General features: G+C 45.5%; 1 protein-coding gene across 1 annotated transcript in view; it reads right to left on the reverse strand.

The window, feature by feature from the left end:
• The window catches only part of LOC111871533, a 136,919-nt gene that overhangs the window by 96,742 nt on the left and 25,765 nt on the right, over window positions 1–14,412 (reverse strand). Inside the window, exons 10-12 of the mRNA XM_023864701.1 lie at window positions 7,001–7,402; window positions 5,192–5,318; window positions 3,860–4,337 (exon numbers count right to left, since the gene is read on the reverse strand). Of these exons, the coding sequence (XP_023720469.1) occupies window positions 3,860–4,337; window positions 5,192–5,318; window positions 7,001–7,402 (1,007 nt within the window). The remainder of the gene's footprint in view (window positions 1–3,859; window positions 4,338–5,191; window positions 5,319–7,000; window positions 7,403–14,412) is intronic.

Consider the following 14,412-nt stretch of genomic DNA (forward strand, 5'->3'; position numbering starts at 1 on the left):
ATTCAATTACCGTCGACGAACTGCAGAGAGTGTCGCGTAATTTATTTGTGAGATGCGCGGCATGTTTGCAAGCAGAAGGAGGTCACTTTCAGCACCTGTTATAAACCACGGTAAGTTATCTTTTTACTGTATTCTTATAAATGTGTGCATGTAGAGCAACTGATGGACGGAGACTCAGCGACACCACTACACTCACGCTATCGGGGAACGGCACTGCAGTCGCGGGGAGGAGTTGCATCCGTTCTGCGGTGGTATGACTCACGGCAAATTGCAGCCGCGGCGCGCACTTGATTGTACGCACTGTACAATACATAACACAATGTACAATATAAACGTCCTAATTCAATGTACTACCCTAGTGTTCGCCTGGTTACTGAGGACAGCTATGACACAAATTAGGCTACTTTGTCTCCAGGCCAAGGTCTGAACTAGTAACCTCCTGAATACAAAGCAGAAGTTATAAGCGCTGGATGTCATTCAGGAACATCATAATGATGCTGCATAACATTACGGTAACACGGTGTGCCGACAAAGCATCATACAAGCTAGCTGCAAGCAGATTAAATCTGCCAGTGGGTGGATCTTCACAAAGAATTTTTTTTTTCACACGGTAAGATAAAGGTAAAGCTATCCTTGTAACAGGTTGTGGAGGCCTATAGGGTTGTGAGATGTCAAGGCTCCCACATTTCCTAGACAACTGACTCACACATGGCGATGAGGTTGTCAGCCTTATGCGCTGGCCGCCCTTCACCCCCAGGAAGATTTCTGGTACTCATTTCTGTTAGCAGCTGAGTAGATCCCAGAGCAATAGTGCAGCTGGAAGGATTAGGTCAATTGCAAAATTCAATAAACTGATTGGGGATCGAACCTGCGACCTTCCAGCCTGTAGCATAGTGACTCAACCAAGTTTATTCATAAGAGCTTTCTGAAACTTGTATCTTGTATATTTTTCAATATTGGATGGTATGACTATGTGGTGAATATAAGAAGCAGTCTCTCTAGTCACCTAGAATTTGAGACCACAAACTTGTGATGCTGTGACTGCTGAAGGAAACTTGGTTCCAGTGTGACACTAACAGCCCAAGAAATGCTTCATGAGTGCAGAAGAATCAGGGCCTACCAGAGGTTGGGATCTTAGGCACAGGCATTTCCTAGAGGTGGAAAAGGTATCTGTGTTTACAATACGAAAAACTTTTAGGATTAAGAGCAACTAAAATCACTTACAAAACTAAGAAGTGTACTGTGAATTTGTCACCAGATATGAGAGCATCACGGGGTCTTTGTAGCAACAGGCGATTTCCACGACATTCACTGGCCGCCACTGCTGTTCTGGCATGAAATTATTGGATGGGAGGGGCGAAGTTGTTCCTTTAATCAATTAAGCACCATGTCTTGATAATATGTGAGCCAGTGGAGGCAAAGCTTCATGCAGTTTCATGCTCCTGCAGCATCACCTTCAGTACTTGGTGTAAAGGAGACTATGTCCCAGAGCCAGTCTGGGTGCAGAGATGACGAGATAATTATCTTTACCCATCCAGAATTGAACCACGGAACCACTGCTATGAGGTGATAGCTGATGTGATCCGAGAAACCGACTTACAAATGTATTTCAATCACAATAAGGCTACCCCTTTCTCCAATTGAAGAAACGGATCCATCATGAATAGATAAGTAAAAATAGTCTTAAACGACCTGTAAGAGAAAGTTATCCTCGTGCTTAACTAATGAAGAAGTGCATTATGAAAGCGTAAGTGTGAGTGGACGTACTGCTCAACGTTCTCTTGACCTCGGTACTAGCCGGAGGTAAGTGGTCAGCTTCAGACACCGGCCGCTTTGCCCTCGGAGAACTCAGTACCGATTCGACAGCAAGCTGGGTGGGCCTCAAAGCTGGTATGGACGCTATGAGGAAGATTCACTTTGCCCTGTCAGAAATCGGACCCCTGCCGTATGCTCTCAGCTCGTCGCTATACAGACATCAACCCCAACAAGGGAACTCGGAATACGTCTCTCCCTCTAATCGGCCACTTCGGTACTATTATTATTTGGTACATACGTTACTACTTTCAGAATCAGTCCTTCCTTCCCTCAGCTAATTCAGTGTCACTATTCACTACGTTTACAAAATCCGCCAATTCGTAATCACTCACAAACATACGCCATTTTAACAAACACGTGGCTTTCTCATGGCGGCAAATTTAAAAAAAAATAATCCCAGAATCCATACGAAGAAACAAGCACGAAATCTAGTTGGACCTCAGAGAAGTATTTAATTTCGGCTATTCATTACACCCTTCACATGCTGCCACCTTTCGGGATTTATCGAACTATTTGGAGTTGCCAATGGTCTGTGTACAGCAGTTGCCAACGTAACTGTTATCAGGTAGCGCCGCAGCTCGTATGCCCAGGTTCGAGCCCAGGTCTGGTCACGTGGGATTTGTGGTGACCTAAGTGGCGCTGTGGAAGGTGTTTAGGTTCCCCTGCCAATCTTCATTCCACAAAATTATCTCCATCATAATAATCACGAGGGGCAGGTACAATTGTCCAATCAGAGGCAGACCTGCCGAGTGGACTCAGGTGGACTCCGCCTCCCAAAGTGCGAATTTACTTTTTTTTTTTTATTTTAACTCCGTGATGAACGAGATTTGGTTCTAATAACCTGTATAGTAACAGTATATTTGTGCAGAACTTCAGGTTTTGGGATATAGCGTCGTGTAGTCTGCTGAAAGTCAATCGACATTTCGGAAGGAACATAAAACGCTTCCATCAGAGCAGGTTGCGTTTGTAAGCGTGTTCACTTCGCTCTGCTTTATACCTGCTTCATTCTATTTCTTGCTTGGCTTACTCTTCGTCCTTTAAGATGAAGGCGACATGTTCCTCTGTAACGTCGATTGACTTCCAATGGACTGCACGGCTTTACATTCAAGAAGACAGAACTCTTCAGGGACTATTTATATCGAGAGTTGAAATAACCCTTGAGGAACTATCTATTCATATTACACGCAGTAGGAATATTCGTGTACTGAAAGGGGATTGGTTATTCATGAGATATTTATTTACTCCAAGAGAATGTTGCGATATTACTGAAACTAACCCATGGTCACTCCCTCGCCTTAATTCCCTCTCCGTTAACACTGTACAATCAATGAACAACAATAACAATAACAACAACAACAATAACAATAACAATAACAATAATAATAATAATAATAATAATAATAATAATAATAATAATAATAATAATAGCATTTAATTTAATTTAAATACATGGTCATGAACCCAATGCACAATGAGCCTACGGGAGAAGGCGTAATGCATGAACGGGACTGACCCCTGTTGTACAGTGTGAAGATACAAAAAGCAACAAGAACAAAGATGATTACGATAGCAAGAACATAGCACAATCAAATATAATTCATGCTAAGGCTGGGGTGAGGAGTCCTTGCTCCAGGGACCTCAAATGGGTCTATTATACCAGCCTCCGTTGATGGAGATAGTCCACTGATAAACAAATAAGCAAACATGTACTTGATTATTTACTTTTTACTTGTACAAACGGCATACAACGGCAGGTTCATCAGCGAGAAATAAAACGGAACAGAATTAGGATCAAAGCGTTCGTGCCTTAATTGTAACTGTTATCCCAGTATTGTGACTGGAGGGACTAAGGCAAACCACGTAGCCCCCTTCCTTTGGGCCAGAGAAGTGAGCCCATGAAGACAGCAAGTACCCAGTCGACAGTAACGTTCAGAGTCGATGATAATGGTACGTAAATATGGAGGACTGACAAACTAAGTTATATCACGAGAATGATCTGCATTACTGACTATTGGAAGCGAACTCTGGCCTCCGCAACACTTACTTGAGTGATCTCCGGATCGTCGCCTCCTGCGACCCACAACTTTCGTGCTGCCAGGCGTCAGAAGGGGGTCGGCGTCTTCCAGACCAAGGGGAACCTCCCACGCTATGCTGTTCCTCTTGGAGGCTAACGGCGGCGGAAGAAGTTCCTCCAAGGAATCGTCGGAGAAGTCGTCAGTAAGTTCGTCAAGTGTGCGCAGTGGCGGGCACGGCTCTTCACCGCCGCATCCTGAGCCATCGGCGCCGTCCCCTGAGCCGCGACGTCGTACCTCGCGATGCCGCTCGATGGCGCCAGGGAGTGTCCGTGGCGGCAGGGGACCTTGCCGCTGCAACCACGGTGGAGGGAATCGCGCGTGCTGTAGTACGCCATCGTACGGCAGACTTCCGAAACGGAGCTGAGGGTTCGGTGGCTCTTGCAGGTGGAAGGGCGGGTTGTTAGTTTCTGTCTCCCAGCCAAACGGGCGCTGGTGCCGAGTCTTCGGCTGCAGACACACATCGACACTCTGAGAACTGAATTTCATCTCCAAACTACTGAACAATCCAGAAAAGCATCGAGCAATGACTATTAAATACTGGGCCTTTTATATAATCCACCTACATACCATGATGGGTGGGAGAAGACGACAAAGAAAGAGAAAAAGTGAGGGAGGAAAGAAAGGAGAAAGACGTACGTGTACAAAATATTAATATGCTCTTAGATTTCAGTTAAGATATATATTCAGAAATCGTGGGGCGACCGGTATGATAGATTAAGATGTTTATAAGGTTGTGCTACAGAGGGCCGCATCGGCATTGCCTAGGGATTTTATGTATCTCGTATCTTTTTCCAGAATATAAAAGATGAGAAATGACACATTTATTGAGAAATTACTTAGTCAGACACAGGAATTTTAAGTAGGCACAACGTTGTGTGCTATTCAGTGTCCAGCTGGTCTACATGTCCTAAATCACATCGGCTATTTGCCTACAGGACTCTCCAAAACATTCAAAGTGAAAAAGTGACAGTTCCAACTTCAAGCATGGTATCTACACATAACCCTTTCATTGAGATCTTGTGGGGCATTATGAAAACACGATTTCACTGCATATGCACTCTATAAGTTTGGGAAGTACTGGAGAAACAATTTCGTAATACATATAATGAGAGAGGAGGTTCTTCAGCAAAGATGAACACTGTAATACCGACTGAAACACTCCCACGTTTTGCTGCCATCTTGCGGTTCTCTCTCCATATTATGCAAACAACAGGACTTGAAAACCCACGGAACTTGCTGATCGTACAGATGGCGCACGAGTACTAACAAATGTGACCCCTGCAAGGCGACACGTGACTCACCAGTGTGGTCTGGGTGGCCGTGGTGACCCTGCTGCCTGCGAGACGCCGATCTTCCAGTGTCATGGCGTTGAGGAACGCTCTGCCGCGTTGCACACTGCTTCTCTTAGCCGAGTTCCCAGGGGAAACACTGCAACACGATATACAATGACTATGACAGGCAGCACCTGTTCATAAGTGTGGAGAATTTCAGGCGTTCCCCACTACGGGGGGTGGGGGAATGACGCTGCAAAAACTTTCTCATACGCGACTGACCTATAATTCGATACTCCGGCAATGAATTGAATGTTGCCCCCCCCCTCCCTTTTTTTTTTTTTTTTTTTTTTTNCGGTACAGTCGATTTCGAGCAAATTGGCATTACGGTTTTCTGGCCCCGAGGGCGTACCTAAAGATGGCGCCAGTGCAGTTTTATTTACGGAGACGGTACCCACACGCCAATCAAAATCATTAGAGCGGTTTTCGAGAAATTCGCTGTTTTGTGATTTGGGGGACCAATATGAAGGGAGCTAGAATGCTTAGATTCACCGAGCACAGACGTATTATGGATAAACTCTTGACCACCGAATATGAACAAAATCCGTTCTACTGATGGGACGCTAGTGAGGAGCACATGAGGCCTATACATATCGTGACACGCAGACCCATTGTCAAGTAACAGCTGTAAAAACAGGCGACACTTCACTTCTCCGCTACAAAGCCAACCGGTTAATGCTGTTTGGGGAAACAGTCGCTGTGTACTGTGAGAACCATATGGAACACACAAATGCACTCTGTGGGCAGAATGTAGAGTTTTTGTAGGCTTTCTTTTTCTTATCGCCGTCAAAGTCGTTCCCAAGACCTACGATTCTGTTCCACGAACACCTGGGCTAGTGAGCACTCCTTAGGCCCTGGATGAGAATCATGAACGAAACCGACGTATCAGGCCGTCGGTTTGGTACTCCCCCAAACCCCCAGAAAAAATTCAGACTGCTAAATTCCACTTTAAACTAAGTGAGATTTGAGGATGCCAACGGAATAACTACGAAGACTACTGTCTTCTGGAAAACTGCACCGTGTTTTCTGGTAGTATGACAGAAATTCTTCTGAGAAGGTCGCTGCCTCCATCTTCACGTACAGAATAAGGACGAATGACTGAGAACAAAATAGCTTCCCTTTCTTATTTCGAAAAGTAGCCCCAGACAGAGGATAACTTGCACCCTGAAGATGGAAGCAGCACGTCCCTCAGAGAAGTCGGTAAACTTCTACCAAACTACAGCACATCACAGCCATATGAAACTAATGTATGTGTAAAGCGAATTTTGAGGGCCCTTTCAACTTTCTAATTGTGACTTTCTCGAATACGGCACCGTGTAATGCGGCAAGTGGGAACCAAAGTTTCATGTAAACATACGGCCTCCAATTTCAGTGGGAACCAAAGTTTCGGGTAAACACACTGCCTCCATCTTCATGATACGTTAGGGCAGGGCCTTGCACACTATGTACACAGCCTTACGCGCAGGCGACTGGAGGGATTAGGTCAACTGATAAAAACTCAATTGTTTCATCGGGAATCGAACCCGCGACCTTTCGGCTTGTAATAATGCCCCGCGGCTCAAATTTCAGCGTTTTAACAATTAAGGCTTACTATGATTCATGTCATTTTCATAATTACAATGGACTTAGTTTTACTATGTAACTTTTGTGGACTATCTCCCCCCACAATTTGGAAATAACTGCCAGTCGGTACCCAGATCGCCAGTCACCGTCCTGAAAACCACAAACCTCATATCTCCACCTGAAATCACCATGAACCATCATTGTGTAGGGACGTACCGTGGAAGCAGAGTGGAGATGATGCGTTCCGCCTCTTCGGGAGGCGGCGGGAAGTCCGCCATTTCAGTCGGGGGTGGGTCCGGCGGCGGTTCAGGTGCCGGCGGTAATTCCAGGGCCTGACCCTCGTCAGGGACTGGACGGAAGCTCAAGACAAACTTGGCCCGGCGCCCGTTCATACTCATATAGCCGTCGTCCTCGGACTGGTGGCCGCCAAGGGAAGGGCTCTCATCCTCCTCAGGGGTGCTGGACACATGGCCCGGTGCCTCTGCCAAGGTTGGCGGAGGGGCGGGGGCACCTCGTGACCTTGCTCCTTCGCCTTCGCCCAAGCTGCCGTTCTCCAGGTCGTCGAACTCCGACAACACTCTGTCCAGTAGCTCCAGCGAACGCTGGACCTCATCGCCTCTGGAACAGAAACCGCCTCGTCAGGCATGCATGTCCGTCTGTCCGTCCGCAAGCTTACTGTCGAAAACTACAGAATGGATTCCGATTAAATTTGGTATGGGAGACTGGCAGCTGTCATTCCAAGTATTTCTCTGGGTGGTGTGCGTTGCACTGAGGTAACAGGCATACATATATACATATACGAAGAGAAGAGAAGAGAAGAGAAGAGAAGAGAAGAGAAGAGAAGAGAAGAGAAGAGAATGCACTACATTTTGTGGGGTGGAGGGCAGAAGAGATCATTTTCCGGCTTTGAAATTTCCAATTTTTCCTAGCGCGGACCTGACAGAGAACAACCACGGATATTATGAAATTAACAGCCACGGCTGTTATGGCGAGTGCATTTCGAAACCCGATGCCTAATTTTCTTCGGTTACATAAGTAAACTTCAGCTGCTCAGGTCGCAATGTTATCCCTAAAGTTCCAACCACTGTGTTCTGTCATATTGACAGGCAAAGCAGCCACATCCCGGAAGAAACACGGGCCTTTCTGCCAGATTGTTGAAGAAACCAAATCCAATTTACAGAACACTTCCAAACCATTAGATGTGTAATTCGAAGCCATGTCTGTGACAGAAGTGGGTCAGGTGACAGCCAACAGCTCCCAATGAAGTGGACTGCACAGCACTTCAGGCTAAGTAGGAACTGTTTCAGCTGAAGTGAGACACATCTGCTGTTACGTGTCCAAGCTTCCGGCAGCCATATTGATTGCCTGCGTACTAAATCAATATGGTGGTCTTCATCTTCAAAATGATAGACTACAGCTTCCACTGGTTTCATTATATCACTTTATACTCCGAAACCGAACAATGTAGCACAGCGGTACCGCGGTGCCCTGTTCGAATCCCGCCTGGGGCTCTGACTATTCTGACTGAAGTCTCCCCTCATCCTCCTCACTCCCTCCAGACAATTCTGGGACGTGACCTAAAATCAGACTACAACTACTTCCACGAATTCCCTTTCCAGTTCATTAAGATTGAATCATTCTATGCTATATATAGTAAACCCTAGCTAATCCGGTTACAGTAGTTGGTTCAGGCACTATGCTACAAGCCGGAAGGTCGCGGAATCGAATCCCGATGAGGTGGATTTTTTCTATTTGCCTAGTCCTTCCAGCCGCACTATGGTCCTGGGGTCGGCTCAGCCTCTAACAGAAATGAGTACCAGGAATATTCCCGGGGGCGGCTGGCACGTAAGGCTTACAACCTCACCGCCATCTGCGAGCCGATTGTCTAGAAAATGTGGGAGCCTCAACATCTCAAAACTTTATGGGCCTCCACGGCCTCTTACATGGATAGCTTTACCTTTACTTTATATTTTTAATTTGCATGGCATTTTGGAAGGCAGATGAGTCACTTGTCTCTTCACGCAAAACTTAAGACAGTTTCTTCAAACCTGTATTATTACGTTAAAAAACAAGTACAGCTTCTGAAACTTTTATCGATTAATAAAGGTATTGTCTTTTATAGTCTTTAAATAAGGGCACTACAGGGATATTTGTATTTATTTATTTTCATCAGGACTACTTATACCAATACATTTTCCATTTGCATTCTAAGTTTGTTTTTCTTTTAGGGCTACTTTCGTTTCACTAATCCGTATGACCTCTCATCCCCCCCAAATTACTTCGGATTATCAAGGCCTTGTTACTGACAGCATCGCTAAATAAGCCATAAATAAATATGCGACAGGCCGGTGTCACGGCAGCGTTCTAGTCCCGTGCTTGGGAGGCACGCGGTTCGAGTCCTGACCGAGACACAGGCTACCCTCACCGAGGTTTCCTGCTTTTCTTCTGTCCTCCCGAAAAATGCGGAGATTATGCCTTGGCTAGGCCACGGTCGCTTTTTCCCAAATCCGTTCCTCCATTCGACGCTATGTACCGGAGCGCCCGAAAGGGGGAATTGACTGAAAATAAATATACAGAGGAGTCTACAGTCACACAAAGCCGAACCTCTCAGGAGAGGGCGCAGCCTGCACTGAACAAGTGCCGACAGCCCGTTATAAAGACAGGTTTACATTCTCAGCAAATTAACATCAAGTCCAAGTCGCAAAGGTGAACGCCGACTGACTACAAGCTTAAATTAAGTTTTAACCTCTTAACACAGTGGGTTACAACGTGTGGCCTGTAGGCCCCTAGGGACCTGCTAGGCATGGAAAGTCCGCAAGACTACTTCTGTCTATCATATGTTGAAAGGGGGAAAAATATTGTAGGCATATTGAGCATTTTTAATATTTCTAACAATCAGTTTTTCTGGAATAATGGTGCACCGGGCATCTGGGACTCAAATTTACATGCCGGTATTTATGATAGTCATGTAGGCTTCAAAACAAAGCGGTAACTATATGCACCACCTTCTTTAACACTTTGAAATTCTACATTCTTCCCGCACAGAGTATTTGTGTGTTCCAAATGGTTCTCACAGTAAAGAGCGTCTGTTTCCCTAATCAGCATTAACCGGTTGGGCTTTGTAACGGAGATGTAATGTGTTTCCTGTGAAGTACAGACTGGACTCTTACAGATTATTTGGAAGTGCATCTGTGTGTTCTGTATGTTTCTCATAATAAACAGCGACTGTTTCCCCAAACAGCATTAACAGGTTCGGTTTTGTAGCAGAAACGTAACCTGTTTCCTGTGAGGTACAACAAACTAGATGTTTAAATCTTACTTAGACGATCGAGTTCACTTCTCTGAGAGACTTCAGCCAGGAAGGGCGTATACCCGCAAGGCACGCTCTCTTGGTCCAGCACGGGAGCTCCAAGAACGTGGTTCTCAATAAGGAGCCCCGTACCTTGAAGACAAAGAGAAGCAAAGAAGAGGATTCCAGCTAACGCCGTGCGTTCCCGGCTGTACTGCCCCAGTTGAGAGCTAACGGTGCAAACGTACACTGAGGATCCTTTGTAATCCTTACATTCCACCCTTAACCAGTGTTGCAACATTGGTAAAACGGCGCTAGCCTGTAGGAGTAAGTTCAGGAAAGCCTCGGAGGTTACTGCCATCACCGGATTATGCAACTGTCCCTGCTTCAGTTCCCTTCAGCTTATACCCCGTTCCAAATATTAGTGTCAGTATCATCACTTCCCTGGTACGCTCGGTGTTGGTGAGTAAACCGTAGCTGCCAGTATGTGAAGTCTAAGGCCACTTGATTGGACTCCCAAGGCATTAAGAGGGATATGGACGTCGGAGGGCCCTCAGCCCTAATCAAAAACCTAAAGAAACCAGGAAAGTATATAGAAATAAACCCGGAAAAGTAAACCAATAGAAAAATCAACCATATTAACTACAGAACTTAACACGCGCTCCGGCCCCAGTGAGCGTGGAGTCCGATAGCCCTTCATCTAAATACTGAGATTCAGAAATGACACCTGTGTGGACAGATAATAAAACCCACCCAATTAAAGAAAACCACAAACTGTCAGAACCATGCAGACCCAAGTCAGCCTCGCCCGTGATAGGCCCTTCTGGCAATCACAGCCTTACAGTGGCTGCAGATGTACACTGCTCCCAAGGTGCACAGAAACCTGCATTATCTGCAAGAGCCTCTTCTGTACCGCCTAACCCAGATGAGATAGCGGAGGATAATGACTTCACCGTCATTACCACAGAAAGAGACAAAACAAAACAAAAGTAAAGCCAACCATAACAGAATCCGCCATTAATACAGCTTTGCCATTCTCTCCCGCTCCTGAGAGTTATGTTTCTGGTAGCTCAGAGCACAAGAACAACAAATTCCTGACTGCTCTCAGAGAGAAAATTCCGCCCGTCGTCATCCACCGCCACTTCCAAGGTGACAGGACCAGACTTAACAAAGATTTTCACTCAAAATTCCAGCTTATAGGTTTCACAACCTGTAGAATAACAGCTGGCATAGCATGTCAGACTTCAGCGTACCAAGATTAACTCAACTTACAAAGCTTCTTAAAAGAAAATAACCTTCCATTTAATCTCATTAAGCACAACGATTCCAAGCCGTACAGGTTGGTTATCAAAGGCATCCCTCCTACCACCCCTCCTAAAGCCATTCAGGATGACATACTTGCCCTTGGGCTGGAAGTTCAAAACGTCATCCCAATGACAACGTGGAGAGACAAAACGCCGCTGCGCATGCACATAATTGAGCTAGACAATGTTCCACAGAGCCAGAAAATTTCGCAGTTGTCCCACCTGTGATAGGGCCTAATGATAGGGTTCGCGTATTTAATGCCGGACTGCTGGCTAGAAGTCATTTTGCATCCGGAAGGTCCTGCGACCGGACAACTCCATCAACGCTTTCCGTTGTTTTACTCGATCCTAGAGCAAATGCTGAGTTGGTATCGAAATTCCAAGTTGCACTGCATGCTTCACATGCAGCCTTCCCGTTGGTAATGTCAAAATTTCGCCGTAATATAGCCCTCCCAACTACAGCTAAAACTTTACTATAATGCACCCCTTCCAGCGACATAAAAATAAAAGAAATTAAAAACAAAAAAACCCGATCATATATGCTCTACCTGTACCAGAAGGACAAACGTTCACTGCTTGTAATCCTTTAAAACCGGAGATATAGTTTCTTGATCCCACCCTACTGTAGTGTCTCTCACTACCCCCCCCTCCCCACTTCTTTCTTCTTTCTCTAGCGATATCTAAATTCCGGATTATGGGGTTACTTACTACATACACGCAAGACATCCAAATTATTCCCGACAGATGTCTCGCCTGGTGATGAATTTTCTATTGAATATTTACGTATAATTTAGATGAATTCGAGGCTTGAAAGGGGTAACTAACTGCGAGCCTGCTGCGTTCCCCTCTGCACCCCCGACGCCCATATACCGTCAGCGATTCATCAGTCATTTGCAAAGGGCCATCGATCAGACCCGCGTCTCTGTGTGTGGGCGGACGGACAGATCGCCTCGACGCCCTGCACCGGAACCATCCATCCCGGGAGATGAGGGACGAGTGCTTCCCATTTGGTCATATGCCGCTGTCGCTATCTGAGAATACATAGCGTCCAACCGGATGGTCATGGCCCAAATGAGGTGGAGGGACTGAGGAAAACCATGGATTGTCGGTTAATGACGGAGACAGCAGGTTCCGTAAACCGTCTCGTTCATACGGAGTACTACATTGAGATATCCACGTCAAAGGATATTCAGTATTCAAAGAATAGATATGAAACATTAAAACAGAGAAACTATTCGCTCGTTCGTGGCCTGCGACGTAAGTTACGTGTAGGAAGCATGAGAACGCTCGACAATTCGTTGCTATGGTATCCATAAACTGCGCCAATTTCGAGCGTTAACCTCAAGGTTACACTACTTTGTGTGCGTGTGTATACACGGAGGGTGTATCTGAAAGGTGAGGACAAACTCAGGGCAAGAGTTCCACATTCCCCCACCCCCCAAATGTCCATATCAATATGTGTCCGGAGACCTTGAATTTGGTGAGTTACAGCTAGAAGAAGACTGCGTGGACACCAGCAGCAGTTCAGCATTAATGTCTGGGCAGGGGCTGTTGGTAAATGCTGGGTACGGTCGCTGGCTTACAGCCACTACCGAGATTTCCTCCTACAAGATCTGCCAAAGCCACTGGCGGCCAGAGCACGAATGCGGTACATGCACGGGTGTGCTCCAGAACATTTTAGCCGTGATGTTCTCAATAATGCCGGACTGGCAGAGGAGGATCCATTGCATGGCCTCCACGACCGCCTGAATTGAATTCTCTGGATTTTCACCTGTGGGAACACGACTCAATTAACAACGAAGAGACCCATCACCATCGCACTGCGCATGCCTGTCAGACTCTCCGCAACTGCCCCGCCATCTTTGCACGGATTCGGCGGTCCGTGATGAGACGTGTCGAGGCGTGCACTGAATCCCATGGAGGAAATCTTAGGCGCTTTTTACAAATGTGTTCCCTCAGCTATAACTCACAAATTAAATGTTTCCGGACACATGTTGATATGTATATTTTATTGTTTTGGTATGTGGTATATGAAATTGGAGAGTGGCCCAAGGACTTTACAGAAGTTACAATGATTGCCTTAAAGAAAAAGACAAAAGCTACAAAATGCAGCGAACATCGCACAATAAGCCTTATTGCACATACAGCAAAGATAATAGCAAAGTTACTTAAAAGAAGATTTGAAAGGGAATTAGAGGATATACTTGGAGAAGATCAGTTTGGAATTAGAAGAGGAAAAGGAACCATGGATGCAATTGGGATGATGAGAATTATAGCAGAACGAACTTTGGAGATAGATGAAGAACTGTGTGTTTGCTTCATAGACTGGCAGAAGGCATTTGACCGGGTAAACTGGACCACATTAATGCAGATCCTAAAAGAAACAGGTATCGATTGGCGTGAAAGAAGATTGATCAGCAAATTGTACATGGATCAGAAAGTTAGAGTACGACTGGACAGAGGGGAGACAGGAAGTGTGCAGATTGGAAGAGGAGCTCGACAAGGATGCTGTTTATCACCAATTCTGTTCAACTTGTACAGCGAATGCCTTACCAAGGAAGCTCTGGATGGGCTCCGACACTTCAAAGTAGGAGGGCAAATTATTCAAACTGTGAAATATGCAGATGACCTTGTGTTAATGGCTAAGGAAGAAACTGTGCTACAGGGCATGATTGATAGACTAATTGAAATTGGAAGGTGCTATGGCATGGAAATGAATGTGGAGAAAACAAAAGTAATGAAAATTTCGAGACAACCAACCCCAGTCACAATAAAGATAGACCAAAAACAACTGGAGAATGTGAAATGTTTTAAATATTTGGGTAGCTTGTTAACAGATGATGGAAGGTGTACTAGTGAAATTAAATCCAGGATTGCCATGGCAAAAGCTGCATTTAGCAAGAAGAAGAATCTTTTTACCAGCAAATTGGACTTAAATTTGAGGAAGAAACTAGTGAAATGCTACATTTGGAGCATAGCTCTGTATGGGGCTGAAACATGGACACTTAGGGCAGTAGATCACAAACATCTGGAAA

This window comes from Cryptotermes secundus, unplaced genomic scaffold (genome assembly GCF_002891405.2).
Source record: "Cryptotermes secundus unplaced genomic scaffold, Csec_1.0 scaffold989, whole genome shotgun sequence".
Taxonomy (NCBI): Eukaryota; Metazoa; Arthropoda; class Insecta; order Blattodea; family Kalotermitidae; genus Cryptotermes; species Cryptotermes secundus.